Source organism: Talpa europaea (assembly GCF_964194135.1).
Source record: "Talpa europaea genome assembly, chromosome: 6".
NCBI lineage: Eukaryota > Metazoa > Chordata > Mammalia > Eulipotyphla > Talpidae > Talpa > Talpa europaea.
The window spans coordinates 64,968,242-64,989,714 of NC_140072.1; the positions used below are offsets into that span (position 1 = coordinate 64,968,242).

Genomic DNA, 21,473 nt, shown 5'->3' on the forward strand with positions numbered 1-21,473 from the left:
TCAGTCTGACTGTTCTGTACTCCGCTCTGTTTCTGGTGAATCCTCTCGCCCTCCGATGCATTTGGCCTGTACCCCGGCTCTTGTATAAATAAATCTTTAAAAAAAAAAAAGTGATAACTGACTTAGCAGAAAAGAGGAAATAACATCTAAGACAGGGTTTTTAATGGCATCAATTAAAACTGTTTATTGTAGAACCTTTGAAAGGGCCAGCACTTAAAAACATTAACCACCATTTTTTTCTTAAAGATTTATTTATTTATACATACAAGAACTGGGGTATAGGCCAGAGGTGTGGGGAAGGGGGCTGGGGTGGGCGTATTCACCAAAGACAGAGTAGAGAGCAACAGGCAGATTGACTGAAATACACTGCAAAGGGGAGGCGTGGATGAGACAGGAGAGGTCTGCTGTGCCATGGGGGTCACCAAACTAGCAGGCTGGGGATGGAATTCATGCTGCAGTGGCTGGCGATAGCTAGATAGTGCTGGGTCTTTAACTCCTGGGCCACCAGCGAGGCCCCTTAAGCACCATTCTTTGTAGCCAATTACAATAAATAGAAAGTAGGCAAATGAAAAAAGCAAGGCAATGTTATGCCAGGAAAACTAGAAAGTTATATAAGAAATGGACAATAGGAAGGAAAGACAAAATTTATATGATTTTGCATTACAATAATGCAAACATTCTCACTGACTTAATTGTTAAATATATATTAGTAAGATGGGGTAAGGAGAACTGTGGATAGCAGTGTAAGGCAAATTCTTCATGGGGAAGAGGAGTGAATTATTGCTAAAATTGGTTGTCAATAAATCATAAAATTGGTTTATGATTATTATTTAGAAATCAGTAGCTAAAAATGTGGTTGTTTCTGGAGATTACTATTTCCTATGTTTGTTACAATTTGATTTTTAAAAACCATGTGGTTGTACTAGCTATAGAACTTTCAGTTAGCAGTTTAGTCTTGTGGATCAAGATATGCAGAAATCGTTGCTGCTAAAGATGTGAAGGAAAAAACCCCTCATATCTTGCGGGTGCAAGTATAAACTCAGCCAGCCATCTGGAAACAATCCAGCATTAGTTAATTGAAATTAGACATATTCACCCATTCCACTCTAAGACATATATACTAAAGACAAACTACAAACAAAAGGCAGGTGCATAGGAAGACATGTATAAGTTTATAAAAATGGGAACAATCTAAGTTATAGCATGTGAATAATAGAATAATATGTACAAATCAGGGCCTCCCCGGTGGCGCAGCGGTTGAGCGCTGGGTTGCGAAGCTGCCGGCGACCTCTGCGGCGCAGCGGTTCCATCCCCAGCTGCTCCCCGGCTACCGGAGGAGGGTCCCACATGGCGTGCAGACCTCTCCTGCCGCCCACTGCTCCCCTCAGCAGTGTACTTCGGTCCTTCTGCCTGCTCTGCTCCCCGCTCTGGCTCTGGTGAATTCTCTCACCCTCCCGCGCTTCTGACTGTACCCAGTGCATGTATAAACAAAACAAACAAACAAACAAACAAATAAAAACATGCCTCTATAAATAAAAAAAAATAATATGTACAAATCAGAAGCACGTTATATAAAGGAACATGAGTAAGTCTTAAAAACCTACTATTTTATGATTAGAAGTAAAATTAGATCTATACCACAGTATCATTTATATAAAATTGAAAACATACAAAAATATTATTACATAGTATTTTAAAGAAATAATCCTAAATTTCAAAGATGGCTTGGAAGGACTAACATTAAATAAAGTGGTGAAGGAGGAATACAGATTCAGGCAGATGAAAACTTGGAAAAATAAAGCAGAATAAAAGTGTAGTCTTCCTAAATCAATATTGGTGTCATTAATATAAAAAACTAACAATTCTGAGCACAAGGATCCTTAAAACACCAAACAGTATTTTATATGAGCAGAAACACTATTAAAACTTAGATTAAGGGCCTCCCCTGGTGGCGCAGCGGTTGAGCGCTGGGCTGCAAAGCTGCCCACAGCCTCTGCAGCGCCGGTTAGATCCCCGGCTGCTGGCGAGGGTCCCACACGGCGTGCAGACCTCTCCTGCCGCGCCCACTGCTCCCCTCAGCAATGTATTTCATCAGTCTGCCTGTTCTATTCCCCGCTCTGGCTCTGGTGAATTCTCTCACCCTCCTGCGCTTCTGACTGTACCCGAGTGCTTGTGTAAATAAATAAATAAATCTTTAAAAAATCCAAAAAACTTAGATTAGATATTATTTCTTTAAATATGAAGAACTATTCTTAGGGCATATTACATAGTAAGTACCCCACAGGATTTGTGTTAGCTAATTTTAAAAGAAACAGTTCATTCTTCCAAATAAGATAAGTAAAAAATGACCTAATATCAAAGAACACTTCAAAATAATGGGAAAAAAATTTCTTTTTTTGAATAAATATCCCATTGTATTTTTATAATTTGACTGTTCTGGTACTAAGCAAATTAATTTAAAATTAAATTTTGGGCAAAGTTATAAGTGAATTCATTTTAATTTTTAAATTAAGTATGGGTGTATCTGAAATTCTAGACTAATATAAATATTTTGTAACATTTTTATAGGATGTAAGACGTTTAAATATACATGGAAGAATTTACAAAGCATATAGTTGCCATTACATAATTTTGACTGTGATATAACATATATATAGTGTGCATGAGTACATTTTTCAAAAAGCATTCTCATATGCGGCAGATATAATAGCTGTTCCTAGAGCTATCAATGAGGAAACTGAAACAATGTGAGTTAATTCTTAAGTAAGTATATAGTGGTATCCAGATTAGAACTAGGTCTCCCAAAACCCAGTTTTGTAAATAGAAGTTTAATACTTTTCTTTAAATCACATGAAAGTAACGCAGACATACTAGTTTATAGCAGTTTAATATATACAATATGAAAAAGGACTTTTTAATTTCAATCCTGCAAAAAGAGTAATAGTTTATCTTAAAAGTCAATCAAGCTTAATATATTATCTGTCCAACAAAAGTAACTTCACAATTTATTAAAATTAAAAATGTAACTGCATTCAATTTTTTGTTTTTTTCCCCCATTAAGAAAGCACAAGATAAAGGACAGCGGTATTCAAGTAAATGTGTAATTATGATTAACTGACAGACTAAAACATGAAAATTCAGAGTTCTCTTACTCTGAATAAGAGTTCTTTTTCTTTCTAAATTGAGCTGTTTAAGATGTTTTCTTATTGTAACTTGTCATTCATTTTTAATTGAAAATTTAATTGGTTCCAGTTAGTAATTTGCATAAAGTAGCTCTTTCTCAAATATGTTCCTAAAAATAACAATATTGGAGTCTTAACATTACACTTAATGTCATCTAAAAAATTATACTAAAACTGTCATGATAAGAAAGGTTACAAAATTTCTCTGTTTTAGTCCTAAATCCCTTTTGCAGAACTTTGATAGCAAAGGAATTTTCAGATACAAATAGTAGCCAGATGATATATATTACAATATAGCATACCAACCAAAAAATAAACACTCTAAGAAAAGTGAAATTGTTATTCATTGTGTACTTTAATTTTTCCCTATACATCTTCAGTAGTAGTCACAAATTCTATCTTAAAAGACTCACCTTTCAAACCTAGTGTGGACACAAGATTTCACTCCCATTTCTTCCAATTTAGAAGTCTCAATAATAAATTTAATAATTTGCTTTATCAAGAATTTGTTTCAAGAACAAAATTCACACAAATGATTCTCTAACAAATCAAAGCAGAACCTCTAACTGTAGAACACAAGTGGAAAATAAAATATAAGAAAACATTACTTCAACTTGAAGACTATGCCTAGGAAAAATAGGCATAAGACAAATAAACTTTACTATCATTTTTTTCTGCACGAGGTCGTTTGTATTTTAAATGTTACGTATTTTACTGCCATTTTAAAAATGTTCCCAAGAAGCCTTTAGTAAAGTTTGTCTATGTGAGTATATATACTTTTTATATATACTGGTGAACATAAATTATGTTAAGAATGATAAAAATACTTAAAGTCCTTATCAAATAATTCCAAGTTTCAGGGGCCTCCCTGGTGGCACAAGGGGTTAAGTCTTAGCACTAAGAAGCTATCTGCAGTCACTGCAGCAAGAGTTCCATCCCTGACCAGGGAGCTACCTTCAGGCACAGCAGACCTCTCCCGTCTGACCTGCTGTTCCCCTCAGCAGTGTATTTCAGTCAATCTGCCTGTTCTGTTTCCCACTGTCTCTGGTGAATCCCCTCACCCGCCCTCCACCTCCACCCTGCAACCCTGGCCTGTACCCCAGTTCTTGTGTGCATAAACAAATCAATCTTAAAAAAAAATTCCAAGTTTCAACAATACCTGTAAATGCTTTTCTAAAGAACTATATTCTTGATAGTATTATTTTGTAGTTTGATCATAGCAAGTATACAGATGTTTCAATTTTATGGGCAAATATCTATTCAGTGTACTGAAATTTAACAGCATTTAATGTCATTAAACAAAAAACAAGTCAAATAGCATCATCATATTCTAAATGGCAAGTGAGCATTTTATTTAGTTTCAGTAGTAAAAACTAAATCTAAAAGAAAAAAATTGTGAGTCCAATGAAACACATTTTCAATATTTAAAGAATAGCCTGAATATGTAATTTAAAAAGTAATTATACTAGGCAGAGCAGAGAATATTTGAGAATACTGAAAATCATTACTGCTAGAACTAATTATATCATTAAGTACAAACACAAATGACTTGTGTCTTGGTTGGAGCAAAAGGAAGCAAATCTTTCATATATTTTGATTCATTCAAGATGAAAACTAGTTATATTGCAAAGGGATAAAAAGTTATAAGACCCTCAGAAGAAATGGAAATAATCTGTAAGAAAGATAAATTTTAGTTTTTTTAGTAGCAAAGAGAACGATTAGGGCTGACCAGTCTGGAACTATCTCTCTTACAATGCTTCCAGTGACATTTTCAGGATACATTTTAAAAATACAATAATAGGTAACAGTATCAATTGTTGGTGGGTAAAAGTATATTACTGGCTAAAGCAAATCCAACACTAGACATAACATAGATCAGAAAACTTTTATTATTCAGTTTAATTAAGTTGTAAAAAAAAATCAGCTTTTTTGCCTGTTCTCATATGTTATCACTCAATTTCTGAGGATTCCAAGTCAATTAACATAGAATTAAAAAAAATTAATGATCCCTACTGTAGCAAACTGTGTATTCTATGGTTTATCAATCTTAGTCTTTCAATAAACACAGGACTTTAAATAAGATGAAAATGATAGCAGTCTCCATAATCTTAAAATTGAGGTGATACAAACATACTTATGGTCCAATAACTTGTAAAATGTAACCAGGTCACTAGACCAACATACTAGCATATAACTTTAATAATTTCTAGCAGCAAAACACCTGGAATAGCCAATAACAAATGTTTTCATTGGATTTAGATTAATTTCTTTGTAACAAGTAATTTTAAAAAGTACTCTAAAGAACTGTTCAACTGCAGGCAAACATAAAAGATATCAGAGATCTTGTTTATCTCCACTTTTCCCAGTGGAATCAGATGCAACTGGAACCTTATTAATTTCGACAAAAACAGATTCAAAGGCAGCTTCCTGTTCATCCAAAGAATCAGTAGCTGTGGCTCCTTTATTTAGTGTTGTGTTGGTAAAAGGTTGTTGTTGCTTGGAAACTTTACTGGATTCCATTGCTTTTCTACCTCTTCTTTTACCAAGAATTTTGACATAATTAGCAGGTATAAGTCCTGTTGTTTGACCATCAAGACTAGCCAGAAGCCAACCACGCACTTTGGGTTGCTGCTCTGATGGAAGAAAAGACAGCCTTTTAATTACAACATACTTTAGAGGTTCAACAGAATACTGATAATATTAAAATTATTACGTAAAATATTAAGCAAATTTTGTGTTACACCTACATAGTAACATATATAAACAACCTGTGCTGAGGTCCTTTAATAATACTTGATAATTTCTAAATATTCATGTTGGAGTTTCTGTAGTATACACTTCACATGAAAAGAGAAAGCAATACCAGTCTCAGCAAACAAAGACTAATAGGAATGCTTAGATGACACTACATAATTTCTTTGTTACATTTAGTGCTTGCCTCAAGTTTTTGTGTAGGGATTAACAGATTTTGAAATTCAAGTGTTTTGAGTTTGGAAGAGATAATATAAATGAACTATTTCCTTATCTCAGTGAAATATTATCCTAAAAACTCCACTGGGCAACCACCCCTACTCCCCCAGATCTGGAAGGTCTTTAAATTGACATGAAAGAGAAATCCTAGTAACTATCTTAGAGTTAATTAATAATGACCAACATCCTTTGTTGCAGTTTTTAATACTACAATAACACATTCTAAAAATTCAGATAATTCTGATTTAATTTCATTACCTTTGAGAGCTAAGTTTAGCATATCACCAGCACGGAAAGATATTTCTTCTTCAGATACGGCAGTAAAATCATATTCTGCTCTAGCAACTACATGGTCATCCTCACCACTTGCCCAGTTGGTATTGTCTATAAACCAAGTGAAGAATTAAGATTATTAAAATTTACAAAAGGAAAATATATTTATTTCAGTGACTACTGGTTGCTAGCTGCATAAATTTATTTACCATGAATAAAGCACTAACACAAAGGAAGTTTATAACTAACAGTGTAAAATGAACAATATTTTCACTGGGATATCTATTATGAACTTTTTTCCCCAAACTCCAAATTCTAGTTCCTTTAAGCCAGAGGTTGGCAATTTTTTCTGTAATAAGATTGTAAATATTTTAGGCTTTGCATGTCATGTGTGGCAAAATTAAACATTGTATAGTTATTTTATAAGGAGAAAAAAATTTCCATAATTCTTTTTACAAAATTCAAAATATAACAATTCAGTTATGTGTGGTTGTATCCTAATAAAAGTTTACTAAAAGACACTGATATTTGAAATGCATATAATTTTCTCATCATAAATAGTATTCTTTTTACTTTCCCGATTACTGAAAAATATAAAAACCATTCTTAGCTTATGGACTGTACAAAAACAGGATCAAGTCAGATTGGGTCTATAGGCCAGTTTGCAGACTCTAGCTCCAAGCAGCTAAGAACTTCTTTTTACAGTTCTTGATCTTATTATAGCACATGACACCCACCATGCATCATCCTTCTTCCCCTTCTTGAAACTTCTCTCTCCACCTCCACTTCTATAATATAGGAATAACATGGTTCTACTTCTGTTCTTTCTGATTTCCATCCTATTCCCTCTCCTTTTCTTTCCTCCATATTAATAACATCCACGTATTTTAACTATCACTTCTATGTGAACAACTCTTAATGTTTCCCTCTTAAAATCTTATCCTCTCTTTTAAAGTGCTTTTCAAAACTTTCTCAAGTTCTACTTGAATGTTGCACTGGCACACCACATTCATTATAACCCTAACCAAATAACTGATAATTGCTCACAAACCAACTGTTCCATGCGATTTCTCTGTTATTTATTTTAGTGATTTTATCTTCAACGAAATATCCAGAATGTGGCTACATTTCAGTATCTTTGTCACTGTAACTCAGAGCCAAGCCACGATCATCTCTCATTTGCATTACTGTAATGGGGCTCTTGACTCTCTGCTGAATTGGGTGCTTTTATGCTGACTACCTAAAACCACTCTTAGCAAAAAAGTTTTCTCCTAAACCTTTGAAGTCTGACTATAACTGAGACTCTCAGAAGAGGAGGGTGGGAGACTGGGAGCAAAGTCGGGAGGGGACCCATTGGACTATGATAGAAGATTACAGGTACTTTGGTAGTAGGTGTGGTGTGATAACATACACTTGTATAGGTGTGAATCTATACTCCTAAAACATAGTGTTGTAAATCAATATGATCTCAATAAATACAATCAAAAATCCTTTTCCTTTTAAATCCTTAGTTAGGGCCTCCCCTGGTGGCGCAGGTGGTTGAGCGCAGTGCTGTGAAGCTGTCCGCAGCCTCTGTAGCACAGGTTCGATCCCGGTTGGCTGGAGAGAAACCCACATGGCGAGCAGATCTCTCCTATCTCGCCTGCTGCTCCCCTCAGCAGTGTATTTTGTCAGTCTGTCTGTTCTGTTCCCCGCTCTGTCTCTAGTGAATCCTCTAACCTTCCCTCGAATCTGGCCTGTACCCCTGTTCTGTAAAAATAAATAAATAAATCTTTAAAAAAAAAATCCTTAGTCAGATCATATCACTCCTTTGCTCACAACTGCCATGGTTTCTCATTGCCAAATTCTTACAAATGCCTGTAAGGCTTATTATTCTTCACTCACTCTCCTGTTCCCTCATCTCCTACTTCACACACTGCTTCACTTCCACTATCCTGCTGTTCACATGACATCTCAGACACACTGCTATTTAAATACCTTTGCAATTTTACCATTCTCTATGCCTCAAGCACGTCTCTTAAATAGCTACATGGCTTACTCCCCTATCTCAGGAGGCTTTCCCTGACTATATGGAGCACTGTAACCCCAGGTTCTCCTGCTTAACTTTTTTTTACTTACTTGTTTATTGCTGTTTGCTCCCCAAGGTAGTCACAAGGGAAAGGATGTTTTATTTACTGCTTAAACCTCAAACTATCTGACATGTAGCAGGCTTTCCACATTTATTAGATAAATGAATAAAACGGTACCTTCTAATAACCCAAACTTAAAGGTTTAGGGTATTTCCTTCTTTTCCTTTATACAACATAGTTAGCTAGTAACTAAGACTGTTGAATATTGTATATCTGTTGGCCTAAATAACCACTTCTGCAGTCAAAAGCAAAAGCACAATAACTGATATTCCCAAATTAAAAATGACTTATTAAGCACCTTCTACATACCAAGTGCACTGTTAGCTTTTGGGAACAAAGGTAAATATAACCTTAAATTCTTATGAATCTTACCCTCCAATTTCAACATGTTTTAACCAACCCTAACCTACACTTATACACTGCAGACCAATCTCATTAGAGCACTGTTCAAATATGTGTCACAAGCCTACTTAAAAACAAAAACTAACAAAAACCATCCTTTCTAAATGAAGATTAAATCTTTCAATGGATCTTCCACTACGAGCCTTCAACATAATTTCTCAGCCTTATTTCTTATTATGTTTCTCTTCAACATTATAGGGTATCTGCCAAACAAATGTCATGTTACCTGCCTATGTACTTTTGTTCAAGATATTCCATCTGTTTGGTCGTCTTTTTTTTTTTTTTTTCTAATACCTACCTAACTGATGAAATGGTACCAATCTTTCAAAAACCTAACTTAGATGCAGTTTCTTTCTAGATGCCATTAGCTAATAAAGGTGAGCTTCCTTTTCTAAGTTGACAGCACTCTATACCAGCTGATGGAGTCAGGATTTAAGAGTCAAAGAGGCCTGGTTTTGCTTCAGGTTCTGCCTTATTAAAAATATGAACTTGGGGCAAATGATTCTCTGAATCTCAGTTTTGTCACTTGTAAAATGAAGATATTTCCTATGTCTTAGGGTTATAATAAGAATAAAAAAAATACACAAGCTGATTCTTGCATACAAAAAAGGATCTCCTCAACTGTCACATTCCTCATCATTCTGCTTCATCACAATTACCTATATATTTGTCTTATCTACTTCCCCATTAATAAGTTTTAGAAATACAGGGGGAGTAAGTCCATCACAGCATCAAGTTTAATACCTTATAAATAGAAGTTAGACAATATGTAGCATTAATTAAGATAACAATAACCAACAAACTTGTTTTTGTTACACATTCCTTTCCCAACTCTGAAGTTCTTAAACGAAAATATAACTGGATCAAAATATTAAGATACATATATAAATATTTAAATACATTTAAAGAATACTAATTTAACAAATCTATTCTTATAATTTAAGATTGTTATATGGTCTCTGAATCTATTTGCCTACTCTTACCTGTTATTTCATCGCTGTGGGTAGACAGCAGCTTCCAGATGAGGTAAGGACCACCAAGGATAACAGCAAAGAACAAGAATATTGGCCAAGATTTTGCTGAGTTAGCTGCTCTGTCCTCAGCACCCAGGCAAGCCACAGTTCCTTCACTTTCTGCCCATAGGTCCTCATTCTCAGAGCCTCTTCTTAAGCCTATCATCCACTGTAACCGCCTATAAAGATACCTTATAGTCCTAACTAATGCGAAAGCTGAAAAAACCTTTGTAAAGTGTATTTTTAATCGGGAAAAGTGATTTGCTACATCCAACACAGCCCTGAAACTGTTATAGACAGCTGAAAAGGTAGCATCCATCATCATACTGACAGAGGCAAATGCATGTACAATACTTTCAATGGACTGAAATGCACCTCTGCTGCTTTCTTCAGCTTGCTGAACAAATCTACTAGGTGGAAGATCATCTACACGGAGGCGGTTATAACCTAACCCATTATATCCATAACTATAAGGGCTATAACTTCCATAAAATGAATTTCCATAGGCACCATATCCAGAGGAAAATGTACTGTAAGCAGGTCTGAAAGTGTTCACACTGCTATTTCCTGTCTGTTGTGATGGTCTTGGAAGAATAGGTGGGGGCACTCTGGTAAGTGTTGGTTGTCCAGGTCTTGTCAATAAAGTAGGACCCAAATCAGCAGATCTAAAACCAGAAAAGATTCAAAATTTTAACTTAAGCATATAATAAATTCAATCCAAAGTAAACACTAACAGCCTCTATATTAGCAAGTATTATGACAGAGTCTACTGAAGATGTCTTGAGGGTGAAAAACTAATTTCTAATATGCAGAAGCTTAGAATCTTGTGTTAAGACAAAATGGATAAAATAAAATAGCTGACTGAACTCTGCTATTTTGCTTACTTATGCTGGCAATAATAGTTTCATCTTCAATCTGTGGTTTCTTTTTTAAGACACCCATTTCCCCAGGGTTAGTTACAACTAGATATCTGTCCATTCTAGCATCTAAAATGGCACTATCTTAACTATTAGTTTTTTTTTTAAGATTTATTTTTATTTATGCATATAAGAACTGGGGTATAGGCCAGAGGTGTGGGGGGGTGAGAGGATTCACCAGAGACAGAGTGGGGAACAGAACAAGCAGACTGACTGAAATACGATGCTGAGGGGAGCAGCAGGCAAGAAAGGAGAGGTCTGCTGTGCCATTAGCTCCTTGGCAGGCCGGGGATTGAACTGGTGCTGCAGAGGCTGTGGACAGCTACATAGGTTGCATCTTTTTTTTTTTTTTTTTAAGATTTATTTATTTATTTATACAAGCACTGGGTACAGTCAGAAGCGCGGGAGGGTGAGAGAATTCACCAGAGCCAGAGTGGGGAACAGAACAGGCAGACTGACGAAATACACTGCTGAGGGGAGCAGCGGGCCACAGGAGAGGTCTGCGCGCCATGTGGGACCCTCGCTGGTGGCCGGGGATCGAACTGGCGCTGCAGAGGCTACGGGCAGCTTCATAACCCAACGCTCAACCGCTGTGCCACCGGGGAGGCCCCATAGGTTGCATCTTAACCCCTTGCGCCACCGTTAGTTTTAAAATAGGTCTTAACAGTCAATAAAACAAGTCCTCCCACAATATTTCATCTTCAAGAGTGTATTGATTATTTGACCCTTTGAATTTCTATGTTTTATTTTCTTTTAAAGATTTATTTACTTATGCATACAAGAACGGGGGTACAGGCCAGAGGTGTGGGGGGTGAGAGGATTCACCAGAGACAGAGTGGGGAACAGAACAGGCAGATTGACTGAAATACACTGCTGAGGGGAGCAGTGGGTGAGTCAGGAGAGGTCTGCTGCACCATGTGGGTAGCTCCTAGGCCAGCCAAGGATCGAACTTGTGCTGCAGTGGCTGCAGATTACTTCATAGGTTTCATCTTAAGCCCTTGTGCCACCAGGGAGGCCCCCTCTATATGTTTTAGGTGAGCTTGGTGTTCTATACCCATCTCAAAAAAAAAAAAAAAAAAAAAACCAGCAAAAACACAAAAAAACCCCAAAAACAAATCCTAAAATTACAAAACACCATTGAGATTATGTTAAAGATTACATTGAATCTGTAATTTGAGGTAATCAACCTCTTTACAATATTGAGTTTCAACCCATGAATACAATGTATACTCCATTTAATCTTTTAAATATTTTTTCAATAATGGTTTATAAAAATAACTTTAGTATCAGTAATGTTTTATAGTTTACTATAAAAATTCCCATTATTTGATTTTTTTTAAAAGATTTATTTTTATTTATACAAGAACCGGGGTACAGACCAGATGCGCGGGAGGGTGAGAGAATTCACCAGAGACAGAGCGGGGAACAAAACAGGCAGACTGACGAAACACACTGCTGAGGGGAGCAGCGGGAGAGACAGGAGAGGTCTGCCGCGCAGGAGAGGTCTGTGGGACCCTCGCTGGCCGGCTGGGATCAAACCAGCGCTGCAGAGGCTATGGACAGCTTCACAGTGCTGCGCTCAACTCCCTGCGCCACCAGGGGAGGCCCCATTATTTGATTTTTTGATGCTATTGTATATAGCGGCTTTCTAAATTTCACTTTATTGCTGTTATATGGAAATCATTAACTTTTTGTAATATGGTCTGCGAATCATTGTGGAAGTACCCCAAGTATTATTTTGGGGTTATCAATAAATTTTAGCAAGTAGGTGAATTAATACAGAATCCACAAAATAACTAGGATCTTCTGTAAATGGGAATCATACAGTATTTTATGACTGGTTCTTTCACTAGTCAGTCAGAAGGGTTACCCATGTTGTAGCATGAATGTATCAGTACTCTGTTCCTTTTTTAGTCAAGTTATACTTATCTATACATCAACTGATGGATATTCGGGTTGTTTAAACTTTTTTACCAGTTATGACTAATGCTGGTTTTGAACACCTATTTTCAATTTTTTTGTTTGGATATATGTTTTTGTATCTCATGGATATATATATGCTAGTAGTGTAAGCTGAGTCATTCACTAACTCTATGTTTAACTATGTTAAATAACCTGGATCTGAACTGCCAGACTGTTCTCCAAAACTATTCATATGATATTTAACCAGCAACGGGGTTGGAGGTGGGGGTAAAGTTTTCCTAATTTCTCTACATTTTGCCAATATTTGTTATTTTTGATTTGTATTTCCCTGATGGCTAATGATATTAAATATGTTTTCATGCGCTTATTGACCAATTTTAGATACTTTGCCTATTAAAAAAATTAGGGGGCCTCCTTGGTGGCACAAGAGGTTAAGACTCAACCTAAGAAGCAATCTGCAGCCCATGCAGCATGAGTTCGGTCCCTGGTCAGGGAGCTACCCATATGGCACAGCAGACCTCTCCGATCTGGCCCACTGCTCCCCTCAGGAGTGTATTTCAGTCAATCCGCCTGTTCTGTTCCCCACTCTATCTCTGGTGAATCCTCTCACCCCCCCACACCTCTGGCCTGTACCCTCGTTCTTGTATGCATAAATAAATCTTTTTTTAAAATTAGGCTATTTGCCTTTGATTTATGAAAATCAAAATGTCGTTTAATTTTTTTTTTAAAGATTTATCTATTTATACAAGAACTGGGGTACAGGCCAGATGCACGGGAGGGTGGGAGGATTCACCAGAGACAGAGTGGGGAACAGAACAGGTAGAGTGACAAAATACACTGCTGAGGAGAGCAGCGGGCAACACAGGAGAGGTCTGCATCGCCATGTGGGATTCTCGCCAGCCAGCCGGGATTGAACCCGTGCTGCAGGGGCTGTGGACAGCTTCACAGTGCGGTGTTCAACTGTCTGTGCCACCAGGGAGGCCCAAGTTTTTTTTTAAAAAAGAAAAATTCAATTAAAGTTTGCACATTGTAGTTGGTTGTTTGTCTTCTCTTTGAAACTAGCCCAATCATATTTTTAAAATGTCCCTGATTTTTTGGAGAGTCCAATCATTTTCTTCTAGAATGGCCCTCATTGTGGGTTTGTATTATAAAATGTTTCACTTGTATCTATATTCTCTGTGCTTTCAGTTAAATTTAAGATTGCAACTAAAGGTTTGATTAGAATCAGGTTAACATTTTTTTAAAGATTTATTTATGCATGCATACAAGAACTGGGGTACAGGCCAGAGGTGTGGGAGCTGAATGGATTCACCAGAGACAGAGTGGGGAACAGAACAGACAGACAGACAAATTGAAGTATACTGCTGAGGGGAGCAGCGGGAGAGTCAGGAGAGGTCTGCTGCACCATGTGGGTAGCTCCCTGGCCAGCCAGGGGTAGAACTCCTGCTGCGGAGGCTGAGGACAGCTTCCCAGTGCTATGCTTAACCCCTTGCGCCACCAAGGTGGCCCAGGTTAACAATTTTGACAAGAACAACTCCTCATGGGGCCTCTCTGGTGGCGCAAGGCATTATGACACAATCTATGAAGCAATCCATAGCCACTGCAGCATGAGTTTGATCCCCGGCCAGGGAGCTACCCACATGGTGCAGCAGACCTCTCCTGACTTGCCCGCTGCTCCCCACAGCAATGTACTTCAGTCAATCGCCTGTTCTGTTCCCCACTCTGTCTCTGGTGAATCCTTTCACCCCCCCACATCTCAGGCCTGTACCCCAGTTCTTGTATGCATAAATAAATCTTATTAAAAAAATGAATTCATGGGTGATTTTTTTTCCTTCATATTATATCACATCATAAAAAATGGAACAAAACTTTATGCTTCCCTCAGCAGTGTATTTTAGTAGATCTGCCTGTTCTGCTTTCCACTCTATCTCTGGAGAATTCTCTCACCCCTATCCCCACACCTCTAGCCTACACCCCAGCTCTTGTATGCATAAATAAATAAGTCTTTTAAAAAATCTCTTAACATCCATTAGACTACAAATACACAATTAAGAAACAACACTGAGTGTCGCAAAGAAATGGAGAGAGACAATACCTTGCTAGTGAAAACGTAAAAAGTGGTATACAACCACTTGGGCGAGCAATTTAACAACAGTACTTCAAAATAAGCATATGCTGCTATGAAGTGATTTCCACTCTGAGTAATGCATTAGATATCCTCTTGGAAATGTGCACAAGGAGAGAGGCACCGAATGTTTATCACAGCAGCTTTAAATATGTAACAACTAATATCTACAATGGAACAAATAGTCACTTTCATATACCGGAATTTCCTATTGCAATTAAAATTAACTACAGCTACAAATAGGAACAAGGTAAACCTCCAATGACAGTGGGAAAACATATTGCAAAGTGATACATACACTTTGAAGATATCTATTTAATTGAAAATATTTATTTTATACACATGTACATGTAAATGTAGACACAATATATATATATATACACAAAATACACACACAAACCTAAGTAGTAAAGTATAAAACATTATTTGCTCAACTAAACACCAAGTAAGGGCAGTAGTTACTGGGGAAAGAATGGGAAGTTTGAACTATTTTTATAATTCTTATTTTTAAAAAATTCTGATGCAAACCTGGCAAAATGTTAGTATTTCTTTAAATTGGGAGTACACAAGTTTTTTTTGTGTTTTAACTATCAATATTTCACATTTCATTTGCAGAAGTGTGAACCTATACCCCTGAACCATATGTGGTATTGCAATCAATGTTACCTCTATAAACATTAAAAAAAAAATACAAAAGGGGTTCTCTCTGGCACACAAGGGTTTAAGCGTCAGCACTATGAAGCTATCCACAGCCACTGCAGCACCAGTTTGAGCCCCAGCCAGGGAGGTGACCCTATGGCGCAGCAGACCTCTCCTGTCTCCCCTGCTAATCCTCTCAGCAGCGTATTTTCAGTCAGTCAGCCTGTTTTGTTCCCCACTCTGTCTCTGGTGAATCTTCTCACCCCCCACACCTCTGGCCTGTACCCCAGTTCTTGTATGCATAATAAATCTTCAAGAAATAGAAAAGAACTATTTCACAATAAAAAATGGGAAATGGATTATTTTATATAAACAGATCTAAGAGCAGTTTAAAATTTTTTTAAGTCAAACCCACTCATAAAAAATGTAGCAGAGTGTCATCTCAGCTTAACAGCATAATTAAAAGTTATGTATCTATCATCACTAAATTAAATAGCTACTGTATTCAGGCATTTTAGCGTTTAAAGAAAAGATTACAACACTTTAAAACAAGCATAAATATGTTGCAGTATGTAGGGGATTTCTGTGTCAGGAAAACCTACAGTAGTAGATGATCTAACACCGAGTCTCTTCATCTGAATTAAGATACCCAGATCATCCAACACAAACCCACAAGATCGTGAAACTCATTTTTAAAAAATTCCACTTTAAACTCTTTTGAAATGTAGATCGATTTGATACTGATTAAAATGAAACAAAAACACGGCCTTATAAAAATCACACGTTTTGCACCCAGACCTTCGATAGGCCTCAGATTTAGAAATGCCACTTTAAAGTTGCTTCTCCAAGTCTTTATTCCAGAGCTTGAGTTACACTGAAAAAAACAGAGAAAACCGCAAAGAGATCTTTGGGGTTTCCACCAACTTCTCCAGAGGTTGGTAAAAGATTTACGAGAGACTTTGTTCCTATCGAGCCGGGGCTGGACAAATGCCACTGTCATCTGCTGCTGACCGAAAGTCTAATACTTCAATAGGAGTCAAGAAGTTCTGTCAAGGTGTCGCGCAAACACAAAGAGGCATGAAGCAGCCCCCTTTCTTCCAAGCTCTGGGATCCAAAGAGCTGGTCAAGACTTCACCGGAAAAGGACGCAAACAAGTGCTGCGAAGTCAGAAACAGCAGACAGACTACGAAATTCCCCTCCTATGCGCCTGGACTCCAACTCCAGCCCCTCAAAATTGGGGGGCACGTTGAGAGGGGGAGGGGACACCTCACCCCAACAACGGCCTCAACCGCCTCCTGCAAAGTCCCGACTCCGGCCCACCAAAACCACGGCCTGAAGAATCCCACACTCACTGGAAAGCGGGGCCGGGCCCTGCCCCCGGGCCGGCCCCAGGAATTCGGCGGGTCTCCCAAGGTTTTGGGGGAGGCGGCGGCTGAGACGCCATCTCCTCCGGCTCCGCTTAGCTCCCGCTCGGCGCAGGGGCTTGGGCGGCCGGGGTACACTGGCACCTAGCGCGTCAGGCACAACGAGCAGAACGCCGAGCCTCCGCCCCGCCCACCCCTGAACTCGGGACGCGGCTTTTTTTGCTTTGCCTACTGGGACCAAAGGGCCGAAAATGCCATCAGGTGAGGGGAAACTCTGTTATTGTTTGTCCTAAAAAGAGTTTCCATTCTAAACCTGAGGGTTAGGGCTCATCGATATTTCTGTCAGCGGCTACTGTGTCCTAGACGTCGGGGTGTCTCCGAGGCTTCTCCCGGACTCGTCCAGTTGCAGCCCAGAGTATTGCCGCACTCACTCTTGCACTCTTAAACCCACGGGGGAGGGCTGTGTGTGCGTGTGTGTGTGTGGGTGTGTGTGTGGGTGTGTGTGTGGCGGCGGGCCAGGCAGTTTTTCTGTTTCCTTACAAATAGGGAAGAGTTCGCTTAATCCTCTTGAGAAGGGCTGGTACTTTCGTTCTAAAGCTCTCGTTTCCTCGGGGAACAGAATTGCTAGACGCAATAGGTGCGTAGTCTTTAGTCTTCCCTGTCCCCTCTGAGGGCCGGAAGGGGTTAAACTTCAGGCTCCGGCGTGGTGGGAGAAGGTGAGGCAGGGGATACTGAAGTGGAGGCTTGCGAACTGGGTGCAGGAGAGGTGTGGATAGAGGGGATCGTTTCTTTCCTCCTGGATCGGCTTTGTTAGCAAGGAAGGGTGAGTGAGAAGTTTCTTGGAGCTCATCGAAGAAGGTAAGGTAAGGGTTTGCTTGGCCAAAGGAGAGATTCGAGGTTAGACGTGGGGTGAACCTTCCAGGACTCTAGTGTAGATACAGCTGAATGTATCGGTAGTTCAGTGAGGTTCTGAGCACCTGCTGTGGAAATCCACACCCCACCCTCGTCCCGGTAGAGGAATGCCACCCTGCTAGGTGGAAATGAGTTTTAAACGATCCTGGGATATGACACTCAGTCTAGTCAGTTGGTGTTTTTTCCACATGCTCTGCTTCCCTGTTTGTTTATCCAATCGTCCGACAGGTGGAATTAAAGTATCTTTTATGAGTTTTATGTAAAACAAACATGTAAATGAAAACCAAAACTCTTTAAAAAATTTTACTGCAATAACTATTGGTTTGTAACATTCTGTTGGTTTCCTGTGTACAGCGTTAAAGTTTGACATCTCTTTATGGTACATTATGATCCCCACCGAAAGTCTAATTTCTGTCTACCACCATATAACTGGCCCTTTTACCCTACTTGTTTACCACCTCTCACTCCATGACCACCATTTTATTATGGTAATCTCAGAGTTTGTTTTTATTTTGACTGAAAAGCAAAAATCTTAACAAAGGCAACCAACAAAAACCTTACAGTATGGACTTGCTTTCAAAGATAAGTCCCATGAAACAACTGATTTCAGATGTCTTATGAAATCCCATCCTTTGAGGGCTGTAAGTCAAGATGATGCAGCTAAATTTAGGGCATAATTTAGTTCTGTCTTTTATTGTTAATGTGCTTGAGAGACTGCTAGGATGTTGCTAGGTGAAAATGATTTTGACAGCTTCATAAATCCATTAATTATTAACACATATACATTGTACAGGGCTTTATTTTGTTCTTTCTTTTTTTTTTTCCAAGTCCCTTTCAAATTACTTAGGACAGGAGATTTCCTAATTCTCAACATGTTTGAGACCTTCTTAGAGACAAGAGATTGTTGATTTTGCATGATACCTTTATCCTGTTGAACCTACTGAAGAAATAAACGTTCATTCTTTAAATCAAAGGGAAAGAAGCATACATTTAAATAAAACCATTTCACTTAAATTCCCCAGAAAATCTTTGATACAAAGTGTACTTTTTTTTATACACTTACCAGTTTGTTTATTGGGGAGGAAGAATTCTCTCTGAGTTAAAGATTAATTATGAATTAAATGAAATTGGCTTTAACTAATGGAAAGAAGGAGAAAAGACCATTTAAAATAAAGGGTGAGGGCCTCCCTGGTGGCACAAGGGGTTAAGACACGACCTATGAAGTTATCCACAGCCACTGCAGCAGAAGTTTGATCCCTGGCCAGGGAGCTACCCACATGCGCAGCAGACCTCTCCTGTCTCTCCTGCTGCTCCCCTCAGCAGTGTATTTTCAGTCAACCTGCCTATTTTGTTCCCCCACACCTCTGGCCTGTACCCCAGTTCTTGTATGCATAAATAAATAAATCTTTAAAAAATAAAATAAATAAAGGGTGAAACAGAAGCCGTTTCATTATGAAGGTAATGCTGTCAGGGATACACTTGAACTGCTGATAATTAGCCCCTCACAGAATTCCAACCCTATTTAGTGCCTAACTAGCAGATTAAATGAATTTGGGGGCAGGGATATAGATCAGTTAGAGATAATGATGACACAGAGCTTCATTATTTAGAGGGTGTCCTCCACATATTCTGTGTAATCTCTTAAAAATACCCTAATTTTTAAAAAAGATATATTTATTTATGCATACAAGCACTGGGGTACAGGCCATAGGTGCAGGGGGTGAGAGGATTCACCAGAGACAGAATGGGGAACAGAAGAGGCAGATGTACTGAAATAACTGCTGAGGGGAGCAGCAGGCTAGACAAGAGAGGACTGCTGTGCCATGTAGATAGCTCCCTGGCTGGGGATCAAACTTGTGCTGCAGTGGCTGCGGATAGCTTTATAGTACTGTGTCTTAATCCCTTGCACCACCAAGGTGGCCCCCAAATTTTAAACACATTCATTTGACTTATGAAACTGCACACATTAAAATGTGCCACTCACTGTCTTTTAGCTACATAACCACACTTAATACTGCAACATTGCCATACAATCATTATTTTATAAAATATCACTGGTTCTTCACTTTAAAGTAATGTGAACTGATTCATTAATCAGAAGCTCTATTTTTGCTAAACTAGATGATTAGTATTTTCTTTCCTGGCAACAAGAAACTTATATTGGATTTTCCTTCTTTCTTTAGTATTTTTTTTAAGTGAGCCTATTCAGTCTTAGAAGGTAGCAACTTACTTTCAATAAGTAATCACTCTATAAAGTATTTTGTGTTTGATTTTGTTGGTGGTTTTGCTTGTGTATTAAATGTACAGGTTTTTATTCTCATTTTGTTAGTAATTGGTTGTCATTTTATTATTTCATCAAAATAAAAATGATGTTTTTGGATAATGATCAATTTTTGTTAAATACTTGACTGCTTAACTATCATTAAGGTTAGTCAAGTATTATATAATATGGATCAATCTACCTTTTTTCTAGCTAACTCATTTTTAATTGCAAAAAGGAAAAATTTATTGACTGTGCTACTCTGTGATCTGAGTATGTACTAATACTGAATGGTATAAAATAAAAAGTGAAATTTGTCTTGTGCATTACTTTCCTCTGAGACTATTTTCCATTACTTTTATTTTTAGATGTTGTGGTTATTTTTAGGTATTTAATCACAATGCAGAATGCTAAACTGCATTTTTTGACAAAGACTTTCATCTGATTCAATCCTATAAATTTCCTTCAAATTTATGTTTCAATGTGCATTTAATGAAAGGGACTCTACTGAATAGTACAAAAAAATGTTTTCCAAACAAAAGCTAGTTTTTAGCCCCTAAAGTCTGTGAAAGTTTTTGAAACACAAAAGATGCTCATTAGCTTTTCATTTTTTTCTTTTTTTCTAGGTGTAATTCAGTATGTTTCCACTGACTGAGGAAAACAAGCATGTCGCCCAGTTGTTGCTCAATAGTGGTACCTGCCCAAGATGTATCTTCAGATTCTGTGGTGTGGATTTTCATGCACCTTACAAACTTTCATACAAGGTATCTTCATTTTTTTAAGTTAAGAAGATTTTCTATTTTTACATGAATAGCTGTTTATTTGAGGGCATGTATCTATCATAATATTACTTTAAAGTTTTTAAAACTACAATAAAAATTACTGATAATGTTAATGTATACAGTAAGTTATAAAGGAGCAGAGGTGATAGTCCTGAGATCCTTTATTAAGTGGGGACACTGTGGGTTTGGTTGCCTTCCCCCCCCTTTTTAAAAGATTTATTTATTTATGTGTAGAACTGGGATATAGGCCAGATGTGAGAATATTCACCAGAGACAAAGTGGGGAGTAAAAGAGGAGGATTTACTGAAATTCATTGCAAAGAGGAGCAGCAGGCAAGTCAGAAGAGGTCTGCTGTACCATATGTGGGTCAGCTCCCTGGCCAGGGATTGAACTCAGGCCATAGTGGTGAAAGCACTGAGACTTAACCCCTAGGCCACCAGGGAGACCCGGCTTTTTTCCTCTTCCTGTTTTCTCTTTTTTTTTTTTTTTTCATTTGTGTATACAAATAGGTATTTGGAACCCTCTAGAAGTGAGTACTTATCTTCATCATCTTTACTATGTGGAGATCTTTGTCATTTATGA

The 21,473-nt window shown here is 37.9% G+C and overlaps 2 protein-coding genes across 2 annotated transcripts in view; one reads left to right on the forward strand and one right to left on the reverse strand.

The window, feature by feature from the left end:
* Positions 1-5,516: 5,516 nt before the first annotated feature.
* On the reverse strand, positions 5,517-17,041 carry PEX13 (peroxisomal biogenesis factor 13; the record flags this gene model as incomplete). The annotated part of the gene is made up of 4 exons (XM_084235947.1): positions 16,926-17,041; positions 9,940-10,634; positions 6,411-6,536; positions 5,517-5,815 (listed from the first exon to the last, which is right to left on the reverse strand). Exons 1-4 carry the CDS (start codon positions 17,015-17,017, stop codon positions 5,517-5,519), a joined length of 1,212 nt encoding a protein of 403 aa, XP_084092073.1. The 5' UTR covers positions 17,018-17,041.
* A 3,706-nt stretch (positions 17,042-20,747) lies between these two features.
* The window catches only part of PUS10 (pseudouridine synthase 10), a gene marked incomplete at both ends in the record, with an annotated part of 63,747 nt that continues 63,021 nt past the window's right edge, over positions 20,748-21,473 (forward strand). Inside the window, one exon of the mRNA XM_084234343.1 lies at positions 20,748-20,873. Coding sequence (XP_084090469.1) covers positions 20,748-20,873 — 126 coding nt within the window. The remainder of the gene's footprint in view (positions 20,874-21,473) is intronic.